The sequence below is a fragment of the Panthera uncia genome (genome assembly GCF_023721935.1).
Source record: "Panthera uncia isolate 11264 chromosome D3 unlocalized genomic scaffold, Puncia_PCG_1.0 HiC_scaffold_8, whole genome shotgun sequence".
NCBI classification, from domain to species: domain Eukaryota; kingdom Metazoa; phylum Chordata; class Mammalia; order Carnivora; family Felidae; genus Panthera; species Panthera uncia.
In genome coordinates this window covers 40,206,157-40,226,179 of record NW_026057586.1, presented here as the reverse complement: position 1 = coordinate 40,226,179, position 20,023 = coordinate 40,206,157, and the positions used below count along the sequence as shown (strand labels likewise).

General features: G+C 34.5%; 1 protein-coding gene across 4 annotated transcripts in view; it reads right to left on the bottom strand.

The window, feature by feature from the left end:
* TRAPPC8 (trafficking protein particle complex subunit 8) overlaps positions 1–20,023 on the bottom strand; it is a 114,562-nt gene that overhangs the window by 52,734 nt on the left and 41,805 nt on the right. For all 4 annotated transcript variants that reach the window (XR_007455270.1, XM_049619527.1, XM_049619525.1 and 1 more), the window contains exons 13-22: positions 18,713–18,937; positions 17,791–17,899; positions 15,562–15,756; positions 15,013–15,143; positions 12,122–12,196; positions 11,443–11,569; positions 10,863–11,017; positions 5,384–5,826; positions 1,476–1,623; positions 42–138 (exon numbers count right to left, since the gene is read on the bottom strand). Coding sequence is in view for 3 of the 4 variants with exons in the window: in XM_049619527.1 (XP_049475484.1) it covers positions 42–138; positions 1,476–1,623; positions 5,384–5,826; positions 10,863–11,017; positions 11,443–11,569; positions 12,122–12,196; positions 15,013–15,143; positions 15,562–15,756; positions 17,791–17,899; positions 18,713–18,937 (1,705 nt within the window). In the remaining variant the exon portion in view is untranslated. The remainder of the gene's footprint in view (positions 1–41; positions 139–1,475; positions 1,624–5,383; positions 5,827–10,862; positions 11,018–11,442; positions 11,570–12,121; positions 12,197–15,012; positions 15,144–15,561; positions 15,757–17,790; positions 17,900–18,712; positions 18,938–20,023) is intronic.

Below are 20,023 nucleotides of genomic sequence, written 5' to 3'. Positions count from 1 at the left end.
GATTTGAAAATTTACTATGAAAAGGAAAATAAAGCACAAACCTTTGTTTTCAGAGAGATTTACAGATTTCTGGAATTTCCAGTGTTTGCTACTACTCGATACTTGTACTATATGGAATTCCTTAACACCTGCTTCACTCTATCAAAAAGAAATAAAAGAGTCATTTAAGATTTAGGGGCATGAACTTAGAATATTCTAATGTAAATAATATTCTGACTCTTCTACCAAAGTAAGTATTAATTAACATAAGATTAAATTTTTATTTTGAAATAAGTAATATACATTTCGGAATGCTTACGTTATTTAAATCCCTCCTTAAACTTACTTAGAGAAGTCAACATTTTATATGAGAACTGTATTTAACTATGATGTACTCCCACTGGAGTATTCAGTCATTAGAACCTATCATAATGAGTTACTGATAGTATTTAATCAAACAGTATTTGTTGTCAATTTTGAATAAAAACTGTAGCATTTTTTTTATTCCTTCTCATCTTTCTGAGATATCTCATTGTCATTAAGGCAAAAATAAACAAAAATTGAACAAATCAGAATCTCCATACACAGCCAATGTACATAAAGTTAATCTGTACACAATTTTTTATTTACCTGGAAAAGAGCTAATTTGAAATTATTACAATTTTCTTACTTTTACAAATGTTATTTTCTTTAAAGATCACCAAAGTATTAAGCACATAAATCCTAAATATCCTAAAAGGCAACCTTACAAATTTATGAAGCTAAAACAAAGGACATTACAGAATTCATTACAGAATAAGCAACACTTCATGTAAGTATCTGAACTGAATCAATCTGATGCTAAGATGCTATCTTATTATTATTAAGTAGGCTTCACGCCCAGAGTGGAGTGCAATGCAGGGCTCGAACTCACAACCCTGAGACCAAGACCTGAGCTGAGATCAATGGTCAGATGCCTTACCAACTGAGCCACCCAGGTGCCCCACTAAGATGTTATTTTAATAATGAGATCACATTTCCTTCTTTAATACTCATTTTTATATATTTAGAGTATATAAATAAACAGGAATGATAAAATGTTTGAAATGCTTTATATAAGGAAAATGGTACTCTCAGAAATACGTAAGTGACGATTATCAAGTTAATAATACTGAATGGGAAATCCTAATACAGAACTTTGTAAATTTAATTACATCAACAGATTCTGAATGGTGAGACTAGAAAGCACTCTATCAGATCTCTTTTGGGTTTAATTACTCACGTATAGGGCTACCCTTTCATATGATATGTACCATATTAATGCCACCAGGTCATTTTATTTGAAGAGACTTAAAATCACAAAGCTGATAGAAAATTAAGATGTTTTCACACTGTTGTATATGAATATTCCTAAATTCCTAGCTTATGCTATCTTGTGAAAAAAGAATCCTTTACTAAAAACAAAGGAAACACTTCCACTATAATTAAAAATAAAATTTAGTTTTAAACCAACTTACAGTATTGGTATTTTCCACATCCACAAAGACTAACATATTGCCCCCTCTGCCCTCCTCATCTTCAAGAGAATTACTTCTGCAGACAGTGGCCCGTACATTCAAAGATCGGCTGGTACAAATGACTGCAGTGTGTCTTAATATTCTGTGACTAAAGAAATAAAAAATAGCAAGTTTAATGTAAGAACCTCTCCATGTGTTATGATTCTCTAATTCCAAATAAAGCTTTTAAAACCTAATTGCTCTCAGGACCATTTATACTCAGAAAACAAAACAAAAACAGAATAATAAAGTAAAATTATGTAGTGTAACTTCAGTTCAATTCTTCTCAGTTCAGAAGGAAACTAATAGTCACCTTGACTCTAGGCATGTCTGCTTACCAAACTCATCAGTCTAGCACAGGAAAATAATTTTCATGCAGCAATGTCCTAATTATGCTTCTTCTCTGACAGTGGTTCCAAAGTAACTGATCCCCTATCAAGTAAACTTCAAACTTTAACTTGGCATTTAAAGCCCTCCACAATACAGCTATTTACATTTCCATGTTAATTCCCCTTTACTTTCTTTTTTAACATTACCTCCTAAATTTTTTTTTAAATGTTTTCACATTTACTTATTTTTGAGAGACAGAGAGAGACAGAGTTTGAGTGGGGGAGGGGCAGAGAGAGAGGGAGACACAGAATCCAAAGCAGGATCCAGGTTCTGAGCTGTTAGCACATAGCCCAACGCGGGGTTAGAACTCACGAACTATGAGATCATGGCCTGAGCCGAAGTCAGACGCTTAACTGACTGAGCCACCCAGGCACCCCATAATTTTTTTTTTTTTAAGTGCAATTGAAATACAATATCCTATTAGTTTCAGGGATAAATCATAGTGATTCAGTATTTTTATATATTATGAAATGATCCCTTTCATAAATCTAGTGACCACCTATCATACAAAGCTATTGTAATATTACTGACTATATTCCCTACACTGTACATTGCATCCTCATGACTTCTTTTATAATTGAAAATTTGTACCTCTTAATCCCCTTCACCTATTTCGTCTACTCCACCAACTCCTCCCTACTCTGGTAACCTACAGCTTCTTTCTTCTATGAGTCTGTTTCTGTTTTTTTTGGATTCCACATATAGGTGAAATAATGCGGTCTGTCTTATTTTACATAGCATAATACCCGTCCAGGTCTCCACCCATGTAATCACAAATGGCAAGATTCATTCCTTTTTATGGCTGAGTAACGTTCCTCTGAGTGTGTTTGTGTACACATGCGCATTGCACATCTTCTTTATCCTTATCAACAGGACACCTAGGTTGCCTCCACAACTTGGCTAATATTATAAATAATACAGCAGTGAACAAAGGAATGTATGTATCTCTTTGGATTGGTGATTTTGTTTTCTCCAGATGAATACCAGAATTGAAATTGCTTTATATGTAGTTCCATTTTAATTTTTTGAGAAACTTCCATACTGTTTTTCTAAGTGGCTGTACCAATTCACATATCCACTAACAGTGTATATGTGGGTTCCTTTTTCTCCACATCCTCACCAATATATATTACTTTGTGTCTTTGATAACAGCCAATCTGACAAGTGTGAAGTAATATCTCATTGTGGTTTTGATGTGCATTTCCTTGATTAGTGATGCTGAGCATCTTCTCTTGTGCCTGTTGGCCATCGGTAGGTCTTCGGAAAAATGTCTACTTAGATCCCCTGCCCATTTTTAAATTGGGATTTTTTTTATTTTTTAAATTTTTTTTAAAGTTTATTTATTTTGAGTAAGTGGGGAAGGGGCAGAGAGAAAGGGAGAGAGAATCCCAAGTGGGCTCTGTACCATCAGTGAGGAGCCCAATGTGGGGCTCGAACTCACAAACTGCAAATTCATGACCTGAGCCAAAACCAAGAGTTGACACTTAACCAACTGAGCCAACCAGGCGCCCCTAAATTGGGGTGTTCTTAATATTAATTGTGTAAGTTATTTATATTTTTGGATATTAACCCCTTGTTGGGTACATGATCTGCAAATACTTTGTCCCATTCAGTAGGATGCCTTTTTGTTTTGCTGATGGTTTCTTTGTGCAAAAGCTTTCAAGTTTGATGTGATCCATTTGTATTCACTTTTGCTGCCCTTGCCTGAAAACACTGGTCCAAAAGAATATTGCTAAGATCAGTGTCAAAGAGCTCACTGCCTATGTTTTCTTCTAGGAGTTTTATGGTTTAAAATCTTGCATTCTAGTCTTTACTCCGTTGTGAATTATCTTTGTTTATGGTGTAAGGTAATGGTCCAGGTTCATTCTTTTATATGCAGTTGTCCCATTTTCCCAACGTCATTTATTGAAGAAACTATCTTCTCCATTGTATATTCTTGCCTCCCTGGTCAAGATTAATTGACCACATATGCATGCATTTATTTCTGGGTTTTCTATTGTGTTCCACTGATGTGTGTCTATTTTCGTCCCAGTATCATACTGTATTGATTACTATAGCTTTGTAGTATAGTTTGAAATCAGGTAGCATGACAGTTCCAGCTTTATTCTGCTTTCTCCAGAATGCTTTGGCTATTTGGGGTCTTTTGTGGTTCAACACAAATTTTAGGATTCTTTGTTCTCATTCTGTAAAAAATGCCAATCGTATTCTGATGGGGCTTGAACTGAATCTGTCGATTGCTTTGGGAAGTATGAACATATTAACAATATTAATTCTTCCAATCCATGAACACAGTGTATCTTTCCATTTATTTATGTCATCTTCAATTTCTTTCATCAATGTCTTACAGTTTTCAGAGTACAGGTCTTTTATCTCCTTGGTTAAATTTATTCCTAGGTATTTTATTCTGTTTTACGCAATTGTAAATAGGACTGGTTTCTTAACTTCTTTTTCTGATAGTTCATTATTAGCATCTAGAAATGCAATCAATCTCTGTATGTTAATTTTGGATCCTACGACTTTACTGAATTCATTACTTCTAACAATTTTCCCTTCTTTTACACATATTTTACACTGCGACCAAACTAACTATATTCAGTTTATATTTTCTAATTTGCAAATCTTCATTCATATATACAGCCACTCCCTGGAACACCCACTACTCTCTTGCCTATCCCCCTTGATATCCAAATTTTGAAATCTTTACTTTCCTTGGAAGGTCATTTCACCACTACTATATTCTACAAAGCCTTCTCTGACTGCCTTGGCCAGAGTATGCTCTATTGTACTCTGAAGGAGAATATTATTGAGTATCTAATATGTCCCCGTTATAAATACTGTATCATTTTGTCCTCAGAAGTCTTAGATATTTTAGATATTCCATTAATAAATGGAGTAATACAATTATTCCTAGTTAATTTTATAAAAATGACAGCAGCATTATCACAAATAAAATAACCTGTTGTTTAATGATTTATAGGCCACAGACCCTTGTGAGTGCCAAGGTAAATTTCTTCAGTGACCCTTATTATAACACCACTCCAATCATCTGTTCTGCAAATATATATCTTCCCCCCATACATTCTCAGGAGTCAGGAGAGGGCACAGGGAAAAGGAAAGGTAAAACAAAGTAATTTTCTTGAAACAGGATGACTATCGACAGGTTGTTTTCACATACAAATGGTACCTGTGAACTTCATTATTATGTGGTAACTTTGGCCCTGGTACTTGGTCGAATCAGAGAATCATGAAGTTAACAGACAGAAGCCACTAAGATTATAGTAGCCTAATTTTTTTTCACTTTTGGCTACTTAGAACTTAGATTAGGGACAAACTCAATTATAAACATCATGCATAATATAGAAGGGGGTAATTTTTTAAATAAACAATGACAGATGTTAACAAATATCAAAATGTTTATTTGAATTTGTGCACATACATTAAACACAGAGCTTAAATCAAGAAAGTTTTATAATACTCACCGGATCTTAGGCTGCTTTTTAACACTTTCATAGTAAAACAAAAAGTTAATTTCATGGACACCTTCTTCATCTGGCCCACGTAACCACATTGGTAGCTGGACTGAAGCTCCAGGTAGAAGAACAGTGTCAGGAAGGGGAACAGGAATCACCTCTGGCTGACTCCCTATGCCAATGCCAAAGTCTACAGAGGAAGCCGATGATATGAGTGCTGTACACACAGCGGTAGAGTCTGTCGCAACAGTCTTGTAAGCACTACAGTTCTCAGAAGCTGAAGGACTTAGTGGTGTTAGAACAGCTGTGTTACCACCAAAAGTAAAGAACTCTGGACGTTTAGAAACAACCTTCAATCCAGTAAGAGGACTTTTGCTGACATTGACAAACTCTACATATGCTTTTCGGATTTCTCCACAGAGGAGCCCTGTAGGGAAATGTATAAAGAATACCTGCATTGGAGGGAAAAAATATTATTTTATTGTCTGTTAAAAATTCCGAACCTCTAATGAATAATAAGTTAAGATGTTATATTTCTTTATAAAGAGAATTTCATTAATTCTCTTTGATATCTCCCTGAATATGTGGCAATTAACAATACCATTTTAGAAAATGTTATTCAACAGATGTCAGAGGTATGAATTAAAGACAAAACATCAGTGACAAGTGAGTATCAGCAAAACTCTGACGACTGTGTAGACTATGGGTAAGAGAAGTTATAAGAAATTTAACATGACTATGTGAATTAAATAATTGTCAGTTGAAAAGCCCTTATCAATGTCAACTTGAAAAGTAGCTCAACTATTTATTTACACATCAAGATGAAAAGATACCCCATAAGTCTTAAATGGGAGGAATGTACAGATCCATGATTCCATATCCATAATTTTAAAACCAAAAAGCTCCAAATGACCTCAAACGTTTAGTAACTCACATGGGAACAAAACCCGATCTAACAGAGGCTTTTTATACCCTTTCCCATTTAGTGTGATAGTCCCATGGTTCAGTCACACAATATTAATTTGCTTGATTTCCAGATGCTACCACAAACCCAACAGGGGTTACATAACACTTTATATAAACACACACACACACACACACACACACACACACACACACACAAAATTTCTAAAAATTAAAGGAGAAACAGATTTCCAACACACATCTGGCCTCAGGATTTCAGATAAGGGAATGTGAACCTGTATTACAGAGGTAGAAATATGGGCTACCAACCATCTAGTAAGTTATCTGCATTTCCCCTTAAGTCAGGCGCCTGGGTGGCTGGGCATTTGACTCTTGCTTTCTCCTCAGGTCATGGTATCATGGTTTGTTAGTTTGAGCCCCATATCAGGCTCTGTACTGGCAGTGCAGAGCCTGCTTGGGATTCTCTCTCCCCCTCTCTCTGCCCATCCTCCATGCATATGCGCACTCTCTCTCAAAATAGATAAAGTTAAATAAAATTTAAGAAAATAAATAAAAGATCCTTAAGTGTAAATATCAGAGGTACACTGAAAGTATCCAAGAAAAGAGGAACATAAAGGTAAAAGTGTAAGAAAAAATGTTCTAATGAAGTTATGACTAGTAGTCCCAGAGGAGTTATAAAAATCCAGTGGAAAAACCTGTTTCTTAATCTAAGTTTGAAAGGAATTTCACTATGGCCATAGTCTTAAGGAAAGCAGATAAATTCTGTGGATGTCAGAAGCTTTAAAAGTGGGTATGAAAATGGGGTGCGTGGATGGCTCAGTTGGTTAATTAAGTGCTCAACTTCAGCTCAGGTCATGATCTCACAGTTCACGAGTTTGAGCCCCACAGTGGGCTCTGTGCTGACAGCTCGAGCCTGGAGCCTGCTCCAGATTCTATGTCTCCCTCTCTCTCTGCCCCTCCCCTGCTCATGCATGTTCTCTCTCTTTCTCTCTCTCAAAATAAACAAACATTAAAAAAAAATTAAAGAAAAGAAAAGGCCTCTGACCTAAATCCTCCCCCCACCCAAGGTAAGAGGATGGCAAGACAGTGAATAAATGTACATTCGTGTATTTTCTTAAGGCAAAATATTTATGATATGGATCTATTGTGGGGTTTTTTTGTTATTCACTACAAGCTTTTTTGTTTAATCAACCAAACACCAGTTGTTACTATGTAGAATAAGAGGTCCTCTACATATTCTACCTTCTGCAAGGAAAATTACATCTATAACAATAAAGTTTTTTTTTAAACCACTATGGTATGCAAGAAGAAAACTTAAATACAGAATGAGCATTATCAAAAACAAAATAATTTTAAAGACTACTCAGTTTAACATTTAAAATTAAACATCATCTGGTTCAATTTTCCTCATTTCATAAGAGAAGAAACTGTCCAAGTTCAGATAATTAGAGATAGAGCTTAGAAAAAAGTCTAAAAGAAAGGCTCTATACGTAATACTCTATCATCTGAGAAGTACCGCACTTAAAAACCATTTGTACTTTTACCAATCTTAGTAACAAAGAACATCTTAATCATCAGATACAATGAAAAGTATAAGCTGGGTGGCTCAGTCAGTTAAGCATCCAACTCTTGATCTTGGTTAAGGTCGTGATCTCATGGTTCAGTTCCTGAGATCAAGCCCTGAGTCAGGCTCTGCACTAACAGTGCAGGGCCTGCTTGGGATTCATTCTCTCTCCCTCTCTCTCTCCTCTCTCTCATTCTCTCTGCCCCTCTCCTACTCATGCTCTCTCACTCTCAAAATAAATAAATAAGCTTAAAAAAAAAAAGGGTAAGCTATAAAAACTGAGTATTCTGGTGTCCTCAATGGACTGATTTCAATTAACCAGAGGGGTCAGAATCTTCCCTTTCAAAAGTAAGCTCTAGGAAATTCTTATGTATAGAATTCCAAGCAAACTGTATAAATTAGTGACTTCTAAACTATAATGATGGGGGGCACCTGGATGGCTTAGTCGATTATGCATCCAACTCCTGATTTCAGCTCAGGTCATGATCTCACACTTGTGAGATTGAGTCCTGTGTGCCTCTGTGTGGACAGTGCACAGCCTGCTTGGGATTCTCTCCCTCCCTCTCTCTCTCTCTGACCTTTCTTTCCCTGCTCACACATGCACTCTCTCTCTCAATACATATAAACTGAAAAACAATAAATAAATAAATAAATAAATAAATAACTAGCTAGCTAGCTAGCTAGCTATAATGATGAATAGCCCTAAAATAAAATTTGGATCCCAACTCATTTCAATCCATCTTCAGCCTTAGATTCAGCCTAGGTGTAGCAATGCAAATCCTAATAAAAATCCAATGCATTACTACGGGAACTTGACAGGCTTACACAAAAATGGCACAAGTATAAGAAAAAAGAAAAAAATTAAAGATTAATTTTTAATCTGGTTTGTCAGATTCAAAAAATTATAAAGCAAGAATATAGTATTGACAAAGAAAGATGAGGAATTATTATCGGCAAGAATAGGTAACCACAGAAAAAAATAAAAATAGGTATACACACGTTAAGGATATTAGTATATTAGAAAGATGGTATAATGAGTTGCCAATATTCAATTAACGGTAAAAATAAAGTTTGACTCGCTACCCCTTGACATTCGGAAGAGTATTATTCCCTTGGATTTAAAACAGAACACAGACATTAAAAAATAAAACAGTAAAAGTTTTGACTATAGAAGTCTCTTAAAAGTGTTTGTAAAACTCAGACGCAATAAAGGACAATCAGGCCTTCATATATGTTAAAAGCCTTAACATGGTGAAAGACACCAAATCAAAGTTAAAATATATAAAATATTTATCAAGCAGAAGCTAGCACTGAAGTCAGTCCCTAAGTCTTTTTTTTTTTTTGCCCTACATAACTCTTTAAGTGAACCATAATTAACCAAGTGTAAAACTTGGGCAGAATACATGTGGCTCAGCAATACCCTCCCTCAAACACAACCCTCCCCTTCACTTTTTTAATGAGTATAACTCCCCCTCCCCATACAGGCAAAGGATTAGTGCCCATAAAAACCATCCAATGAGAAAAGGGAAATGGTACCCAATTCAAAGGGTATCAACAGGTAATCATATAAACATATAGAACAAAAAAAATCATATGAACAAAAAAACGTATGAAGATTGATCAATCTTATCAGACATCAGAGAAATGTAAATAAAAAGAATGTCATTTTTCACCAACCTGATTTGCAAAAGTAAAAAAAAAAAAAAAAAAGCGATAATACCCAGTATGTCATAAATGTGAGACAACGGATATTCTCATACTCAAGGTAAGTGCAAATTGCTATAGCCTTGCTGAAGGTAATTCTGTAGTATGTTACAAAACATTTTATTTATATATCCTTTGACCCAGAAATTCCACTTTAGTCTAAACTAGAACACAGAGTATATACATAATGTGATTTACTACAGAACTATCAGTAATGATGAAAAACCAGAACCACACTCAACAACAGACAAATGGTTAAAATACATTATGGTATCTAAATAAAGGAATACCATATACAGCTGTAAAATAAGGAATTTTTACTGAATGAAAACAAAGACCAAGTTATGTTGTTAAAGACAAAAAGTAAGGATAAAATGTGCAGTATGATTCCATTTATAATTACTAAAACTATACATAAGTGTTCAGTGAAAGGTCTGAAAGGAGAAAACACCAATTTAGTATCACGAGCACTTGTAGAAGGTAAGTGGCTAAGCTTCTAACTCCCCTACTAAGAAAACTTGAGGATGCAGGAGGAAAGACCTTCTGCCAGTGTCTGTAATACTATACAACCCTGCCACTGGTCTGCCTCTCAGGTAGACAACTGATCCAAGGTAGGCCAGACTTCTCTCCTAGAAACTTGAAACTAGTAATAAAGTGGCACAAAGACTGGAAAAGTTGTTAAACTAAGGTCATACCAAAAGCAATGCTTTCTAAAGGCTCACAAACATTTGCTGCTAAATTTCCTGGAGGTGCCAAGTCCTTATTTTTCTGAGACTTACTGTTCTAGAATACTTCAGTTTCCAAGAGATGTTCCAATATCCTTTAACTAAATAATACATTTTCTCTTTTTTGGCTTATGCTCCCTAGCATCAGTTTCTATCTTCTGCAACTAAAAAAGCTGGAACTTATATGGCATAAAAGTAGGGTGGGGTAGGAAAACAGAGAGAATAAAGGGAATATTGTTTCTTACGAATATATTTATCTATTTTGTGTAAACTTTTTACAACCATTAATTCCTATATTATTCGTGTACCTTATCAAAAAAGAGCCACTGATTTTAACAAAGTGTTCTTTAAATGCATTTTCTCAATTTCCATCAATATTTTGAGGTTTATATTTTATAACCTGGCTGTGACTTATCTTTGTAAATTAGACCTATTTAACCCTAGCTTAGCAATAATTAAAAAGTATGGTTCAATGTAACATCAGTACCTTCAAAGTCTACAATTAATTTACTGAAAATATTATCTGACCTTATAATTTATTAAGTCCATGAAATTTTAAAAAGTGAAATACCTCCAACAGTGGCATTTCCTCCGTGATAATGGGATCTAAACGTCGATCAGGACCATATTTGATAGATGTTTTCTCTTCTTTTGTATTGTTAAGTCGAGGACCTTGAATTTCTAAATCTTGTCTCCCTCTGACTGACATACTCAAGGAATGTTTTCCTGAAACAAAAAATAATCAACGCCCTAAAATAATTTGATATGTTAAGTGACATAAATTTAGCTTGAATACTGTAACTTTCATATTATTTCTAGAAAAATTCTAGACAATTACTGAGTAGCATGATTAATCAAAGAATTAGGCATGTTTTACTTTTATGTTTAACCATACCTACTGTATGCTGCTCAATTTCTCATTTAGGAGAAATGAGACTTACTTACTTTGCAAATACAAAATACATTAGAAAGGAATACAGTTGTTTATTTTTGAAGCAATGGCAGAGTTTAAAATAATCCAAATAATCTGACTAACTGCCTTTGTTAAAGGTACATTAGACCTATTTTTCAAACATGCTATTTTCATTCATTTTATTTTATAAAGATTTAATTACTAGTTTTGTATCTGTTTAGCAATGCTATGGTTTTACCTGTGTGACATCCAGGAAGAGAACCAATGCCATCTACTGTCATGCAGCCCTGAATAGTGCCAAGATTATAAACAACTCCGAGAATATGCAGCTCCCCTATGTGATGGGGAAAGAGCTTTAGTCTTGCCTGTGGAGATATTTAAGTCACTCTTATTATCTGTTTTCATAATATCTTAAATAGTGCAATACCTAAATTCTGCAATATTGCAGAAATTGAAAGTCATGACCTAAGCTTTTGAATAATGAATTTATTTATTAGACTGGAAAACATTTGCTTCAAAAGAAAAATCTGTAAATTCTGTAAATTCTACAATTACAGGCACAGATCTTAACTAATACTTCAAAGTCAACAAAAACCAAAATATTCTGGTCAACCAAATGTCATATGAAATTACCATACTGACCACCCCACAAAAAAAAAAAAAAAAAAAAAAAAAAAAACCACAAAAAACCAAAAACATTGCACCAGGCTTCTTTGAAAATTAACAAGCCAAATTAACAAACCAGACTACTCTTCTCCCACCAATTTCCTCTTGTGCAATTCCTGTTTCCGAATCTTCCAAATTTTAGCTTTTAAGAAAATTAAAATATAAAATAAACCTAACAAACTGGTTTTTTAAATTTGTTTCCAACTTACTTTTTTGAAAGGCTTAAGACATAAAAATAAGAAAATAATTACCACTTTAGATTCTTCACTATTAATTAAAAATTCTGAAATAACTTCAGTTCCAATCATTTTAGGTTCACCTGTTACCTGAAAAATATTTTGTAAAATACATATTCTAATGAAAAGTATCAGAAGAATATTAACATTCCTATACATCAATATTTAAGAACAATAACAATAATTACAGTTAGCATTTACCAGGTTCTTACTATGTGCTAATCAATATACAAAGTTTTTTTTTTTTTACTTTCACACCTGGAGTGATCTAACATGTGATATGTTTTTCTATTTCATTCAGTCCAATTCAAGTGAGGAGGATAAGTGATCTACTCAAAGTTGCAGCCACCAAGAGGATAAAACTTCAAGACATAAAGTTCAGCTACTAATTGTCAACAATGGCCAAAATGGCCGCTTAGTTTAATTTTGCAGTAAGAGCAAATTTCTCCATCTTTTACTCTGACTGGTCTCTTTTTCCACATTGTCCAATTGTATCGAGTAATGGCAGCCTAAGCAACATGCATAAAAGACTGGTGGACAATATGGGCAGTAGGAGAGAACAAAAAAAAAAAAAAGGCCTCCTCCAAATCAATGACTTCTGTAAGAGACTATAATCTTTGGTCATGTAACAAAGCACAGTTAACTGGCTCACACTTGGGGTAAAGCTGGTCCTCATAAACACTGTTTTACTTTTACCATGAAGTTAGTTATTTCATACAATAAATTAAAATTACATTTCCCTAGGGGCGCCTGGGTGGCGCAGTCGGTTAAGCGTCCGACTTCAGCCAGGTCACGATCTCGCGGTCCGTGAGTTCGAGCCCCGCGTCAGGCTCTGGGCTGATGGCTCAGAGCCTGGAGCCTGTTTCCGATTCTGTGTCTCCCTCTCTCTCTGCCCCTCCCCCGTTCATGCTCTGTCTCTCTCTGTCCCAAAAATAAATAAAAAACGTTGAAAAAAAAAAAATTTTAAAAAAAAAATTACATTTCCCTAAATTTCAGTTCAGTATCTTAATCCATCAGCAGCAGAAAGTTATGAAGAAATCCAAAGAGTTTGAAATTTACAGGATAAAGTATAACTTAATTATACACAATGAAAAATCTCACTTTAATAAACCTCCTTTAAAATTTAATATATTAAACAGACTAATATACTAAAAAGCTAATGGATCTTTTAAAAAACTCTACCAAGGGGCGCCTGGGTGGCGCAGTCGGTTAAGCGTCCGACTTCAGCCAGGTCACGATCTCGCGGTCTGTGAGTTCGAGCCCCGCATCAGGCTCTGGGCTGATGGCTCGGAGCCTGGAGCCTGTTTCCGATTCTGTGTCTCCCTCTCTCTCTCTGCCCCTCCCCCGTTCATGCTCTGTCTCTCTCTGTCCCAAAAAAAAAAAAAACGTTGAAAAAAATAAAAAACTCTACCAAGAGTGAACCATTCATAAGCTTCTTATTTGTATTCCAGGCATCAGAAAAAAAAAATTAGAAAAATTCATGGAGTTGCTAAAATTCAAGTCAGAATAGAGCCTACAAAATCTCAATCTTTGGAACTATCCACAATGAGTTTAATCACAACACGTCTTCAATGAATTTAACCAACAAGACTTTACAGAAGGAAATCTTTAAAAATCAAAACACTCCAAGAGAAATAATTTAATAGTAAAGTTTAGTACAACATACATCTCTTTCCAGTTCTCCCTTCATAAATCAAAATGTTGGGATATTTCCCAGTTCCAAAATAATGATTAAAGCATATATCAAGGTAGTACAAAGAAGTAAAAGTTATATAGTAGGTAGTGGTGAATAACCCAGTAAGTGGAAAAAAATATTATTTCCCAGTTATTTCTGTTACAATCAGCTTGGTAATAAAGATTATTTGTCCAAGTCATTCCAACTTCAATAATAACTATCTTAGGGGTGGGTGCCTGGGTGGCTCAGTCAGTTAAGTGTTCAACTCTTGATTTTAGCTCAGGTCATGATCTCATGGTTCGTGAGCACAGAGCCTGCTTGGGATTCTATCTCCGCTCCTCCTTGACACGTGTGTGTGTGCTCTCTCAAAATAAAAAAAAAAAAAAAAAACTATCTTAGATAAAGAGCTTATTACAGACACGAGTAAGAAAAAGATAAAATACATATAAAGATAATCCAAAAAAAGGAAATCCAAGATCTTCAACTTCACCAGAAATTAATGAATGAGATGGAAAATAATAAAGTAAAACAGCATTTTTCATACCTAGTAAATCAATTAAGATGCTTTTTTATAAATAAGAATGCTTAATGTTGCAAAGATGAGATATCCAATCCCATGTGTTGCTGGTAAAAAGCTTTGGTATGACCTCTTGGGAAACCAAAAGAGCACTAACATACTTATTCCCTAAAATTTTTTAACTTCATGCCTAGGAATCATTACTACAGAAATTATCAGGATGAAAAAAGTATACACCCAAATTTAACCATTGAATTATGAGGATAGTAAACAAATGGAAACTTCTAAAACAACTATCAATGGAGACACAGAAGAGCTTATAGATCATCCATGATGGAATATTACACAGAAATGAAACATGTTAATATCAAGATACACATACAAATCAACAGAATGAAAAAAAAACAACACACACAATATTTTTAAAATCCCATATATGAGAGAAAACATACAAATAGAAATTACTGGAAAGATATATAGAAAAGTGTTAAAGTGGTTATTTCTAAATACTGAGAAGACAGATTTATCTTTATTCTGTATGTTCTTTGTATTCTCTATTTTCAACAATATGCATATATCATACTTTTTATAACTAGGGAAAACAGGCATAAAAAAGAATAAGTGTAGTTCACTGAACAGAAAATATTGAAATGTTATGTATCTGCTAGGCTATTACTGAAACATGCTTATTACAAATACCTTTTAATAACTTACTAGTTCTTTAACTTCTTCATTATCCTTTCCACTAGTATCTTTAGGTTGAAACTTCCATAGCAATGACAAATCAGTCAACAAAAGTGGAACCTTCAAAGGATTTCTAAAAGCCACTTCCACTGTTATTGGTTCTACAAAAAGAAAGGCCTAAATTAGTAACTTCAATAAACCCCACCTATCATCCTATGCTTCAATTCTCTGAACACACCTTACTTTCACAGCTCTGCATTTCTGCCTAGACTGTCCTTTACCAGCTTATAAATGTCCATTTATTCAGGATTCAGTTTTAAAACTACTTCCTCTAGAAGATTTCCCCAATTCCTATGTGCTAACGAATTTCACTCTCTTTTCTATATTCCAATAGCACACTTATATACTAGTATTACATCTCATACATAGTGCCTGGTTTTATACATACAGCTCACTAAGTTATGATTCCTAATTTATTTTTTGCATGCCTGACTTCCAGTAATTTTTGGCACATAGAAAATTATCTTGCATCTACTGTAGGTAAACAAAAAACCATGAATAAAAATTCAAGTATATCACCTTCTACAACTGCCAGTGGAAATCTTGAGTTATCTGAATAACTATTCAAACAATATTGTGTGGGGTAGAAATTGGATGGAACTACTCCTCTGTTAACCACAGCTACAACTTGTTCCTCAAGTTCTCGCCACTGCTGAGAGGATTCAGAGTCATATTCCTGATCGAGACTTACATGAGTAGCTGCTTGCTTTTCACCTAAAAAAAAAAAGTGTCACAATTAAACACGTTTATTAACACCTGCCTTCAATGAGACATATTATTATTATTATTATTATTATTATTAATTATTGTATTTGAGAGAGAAACAGAATGTGCACGCAAGCAGGGGACAAGGGCAGAGGGAGAAGAGGTGGGGGTGTGGGGCGAAAGAGAAAGAGAGAGAGAGAGAGAGTGAGAGTGAGAGAGAGTGAGAGAGAGAGAGAGAGAGAGACAGAGAGAGAGAGTCAGTCTTAAGCAGGCTCCACGTTCAGCACAGAGCCCGACACCGAGCTCAATCCCACAACCCCGGGATCATGACCTGAGCCAAAATTGAGTCGGACACTCAATCGACTGAACCACCCAGGCACCCCCGAAACTTATTTTAAATAAAAATATGAGGTATCCGAATAAATACATATACATATACACTCTTGCCTATAATTATCTGAGAGAAGAATATCCTCTTATTAACCCTAGTCTAACTGGAACTTGGCTTATAACATTGATGTTCTTTTCCTCTTGACTCTGAAAGAATATATTTTTCCTAATATTCCAAATAATTTTATATGAAATGCTTCAAACATACAGAAACACATGGGGAATAACAAATATTTATGTATTAAAATTTAACAAATGCCAATGTTTGTTGTAAGATCCCAAATACTCTTCATAAAATAAATGTTACAGATAGAATTATTGCCCTCTGTGTAACCCTCCCAAATCCTACTGCTCTCCTTCATGTCCACTAGCCCTTCTTCCCAGGGCTATTCCAAAGCTGAAATATAATGTTTTCATCCATATTTGTTTTTTAGTTGATCACATGAATGTATACATAAACAATGCATAGAATTGGCTTATATGTTTGAAATTTATAGAAATGGAATTACATTTGACTGACTGTTCTGTAACTGTTTTCACTCAACATTATGGTGTATTATCCATGCAGAAACATACAGAACTATTTCTACAGCATGAATCCATTGTATAAATATGCCAAAATTTATCAATTCATTTCCTGCTACTGTTTCACTTTTTTTTTTGCTGTTAACATCAATGTTGCCATAAACATCTTGATAAATATTTTTAAATAAAATACTAAATTAAATCTCAAGGAGAAATATAGTAAGCTTAAATATAAGAATACACAGAATCACAAAGTTTACTCTAACATACATCAGTATATTTATACTCTTGGCCCAGTATACCATTCTAAGGTTCAATCCTAAGAAAATAAGCCTATATTTTAAAAAGTCTTACAACAAGGACAGCAGAATATTGGCAATTGTTCTCTGCTTCTGTGTACATTTGAAATTTCCATAATAAATTTAGTAAATTTATTAATAAATTATAAATTAATAAATAATAAATTTCCATAATAAAAAGTTAACAAGTTTTATCCACAAGAACATCTATCACAATGTTTATATAAGAAAAAGAAGAAAATAGTCCAACTATATAAGACGCGAACATTACAGTACTTTGTAAGTACTGAATAAAGTATCTTACAGCCATTAACATTGTTCATTAAGATTACATAATAACATGGGAATGCCTGGGTGGCTCAGTTGGTTAAATATCTGATTTCGGCTCAGGTCACGATCTCATGATCTCATGGTTTGTGGATTCGAGACCCACGTCAGGCTCTGTACTCAGAGCTCTGAGCCTGGAGCCTCCTTCGGATTCTGTGTCTTTCTCTTTCTGCCCCTCTACTGCTTGTGCTCCCTCGCTCTCTCAAAAATAAAAAAACATTAAAAAAAAAAATTTTTTTAAGGTATGTAATAACATGGGCATTTTTCCTATTATGTGAGAAAACCCATTATAATTATAGCTATTTTGTTATTTTTAGCTTTTAGAGCCGGAAGAAAAACCACTGAAGTAGTGGTTATCTTCAAGGTGGCAGGATGGTGACATGGTACAGAGTTATTTATCTTCAAATATTCTTTAACAATTACAACATCATTTCTTAAATAAAGAAAAAAGCACTTAAAAAAATAGTCACTAGGTAAAAAGGCAAAATAAAATTTTACGAACCATCTGCTGGTCGTCTGTCGTGGCCAAAGAAAACCCGTGTGGCTGAACTGTTAATATACGGTAAAGGTAGCTGCGGTAAAGGGCCATCTGGTGACAGCTGACTTACGTTCTAGGAGAAATACAAAAGAAAAAAGTTTTTTTGAGAAAATTCCATTTCCTTCATATTTGCCTCCTCATTTTTTAATATGCAAGGTATTAAAAACATGTTAAGCAAGAATATTAAGGTTAACAATTAATAGTTTTACTTAATACATCAGTCATAAAATTTTAGGTCTCATTTATTCTGGCCCAAGAGAATCTTCCTAAAGTTACTCAGCTAGCTATTAGCTCTCTTTGGAAGTTAAAACTTCCAAATATTATTTTGGTGCACTTTACTTCCTGTGGCTCATTACAGCATCCTATCTGCCAAAATTCTAACCCATATGATCTCAAATTAATAAAGTTTCTTAGAAAGAGGTATTTTTCTGCAGGACAGATAAAATATTCATTATCCATAGGTCTTGAGAAAAAAATTCACAACTTTCCACTTTTTCCGTAAAACAATGTTTTGTATTTTCTACCCTCTTGTCTCAGTGAAGTATTTTCTCACCAAGGGATGGTATGAGGACCCAATATAAAAAAATTTGCATGATTCAAAAAAAAGAAATAATGAAGAAATAGTCCAGAATGTTTTTAATTCCAATATAAATCAAATGCTTAATGAAATATTAAAATCCTCTTTTAAAGAAGTGTAGAAGAGCAATGCAACTCAGTTCTATGACCCAAGAGCATAGCCTGCCACACTTTATTATGGCAGATAAGTACATAAATTCTAAGAAAGCCATTTTATTAAACTCCTACTAGACACCACTGAATATGCTTTTTGCTGAAAGTAATAACTTAAATATAATTTTAATATCTAGTCCTGAAAATAAGTATTCACCTTGTAAACATAAAGATACTCTCTGAGGAAGGCCCCTTGTTGAGCAGCAGATTGTTTACTTTCATTGATTAAAATATGCCTAAAAGCAGACACAGCATTTTCCAGTTGCCTAAGGGTATAGGACTGGCGCCCAATAGTGAAGTTAATGTGATCCTCTGCCAGAGACCAGCCTTTTCCTTTGTAAACCTGCATGGCTTGACAATAACAGCGTAAAGCATGCTTTTTCTGTAAAAAAAAATAAACAAAGTATTACAATCTGAATTTCTCTTGGACTAGAAAAAACAAATACACACACACATAATCACGTAACTGTTAATTGGTACTTCCTCTAACAGAGACTGGAATGATGAGGAAAATGAAACTAACATTTATGAAAACCCCGTTGCAATTATTACTAAAAACCAAGAGATCCTGAAGCAGGCAAGTTAATTGCTTTGTCCAAGGGCAGGAAGTCTAAGAAGTCAGAAATAATAAGGACTTTATAAAAAACCATCTGGGAGTTCTCAGAACGGCAGTATATGCAGTCATGAATCAGAGGCTTGGTTGTTATTTTAATGTTTTTTTTTAATGTTTATTTATTTTTGAGAGAGACAGAGACAGAATGAGAGTGGGTTAGGGGCAGAGAGAGAGGGAGACACAGAATCCAAAGCAGGCTCCAGGCTCCAGCTGTCAGCACACAGCCCGAAGCAGGGCTTGAACTCACAAGCTGTGAGATCATCACCTGAGCTGAAGTCGGCCACTCAACTGACTGAGCCACCCAGGAGCCCCGGTTGTTATTTTATAACTGAGAACTATCTTACTAATTTTGTTATGATCATCTCTATACCACTGCATTGGGCTGAATGGATACCCCATATGTGTGTATATATGTATTTATATGTGTATACACATTTTTTAACTACTGTTTCACTTGGGAGTAAGAGTATGATATATTCTTTTTTTTTTTTTTTGCCCACTGCTGCATCCTGCCACACCCGTGAGCAATTATTTGGCATTCTCTTAAAAAATAAAAAAAAAAAGGAAAAAGGAAAAATTTCTAGGGACAAGATAAGCAATCCAGCACAAATTCTCAGGGAGGACTGAGAAATGGCATTACTATACACACATATCTCCTCTACTGTCTCCTCTGAGAAAGAGGTTCAGGGTCTATATAGAATGTTCTCAAAATACAAAACCGGGTACCCTGGAATCATTAACTCCACGATATAACTATAGTTAGATTACTGAGCCAAATAGTAAATGTATGTCAACCTACCACAAATGTAGCCATTTTTAATTTGCTATGCATTTCCTAGAAGCAACATGCCCTAC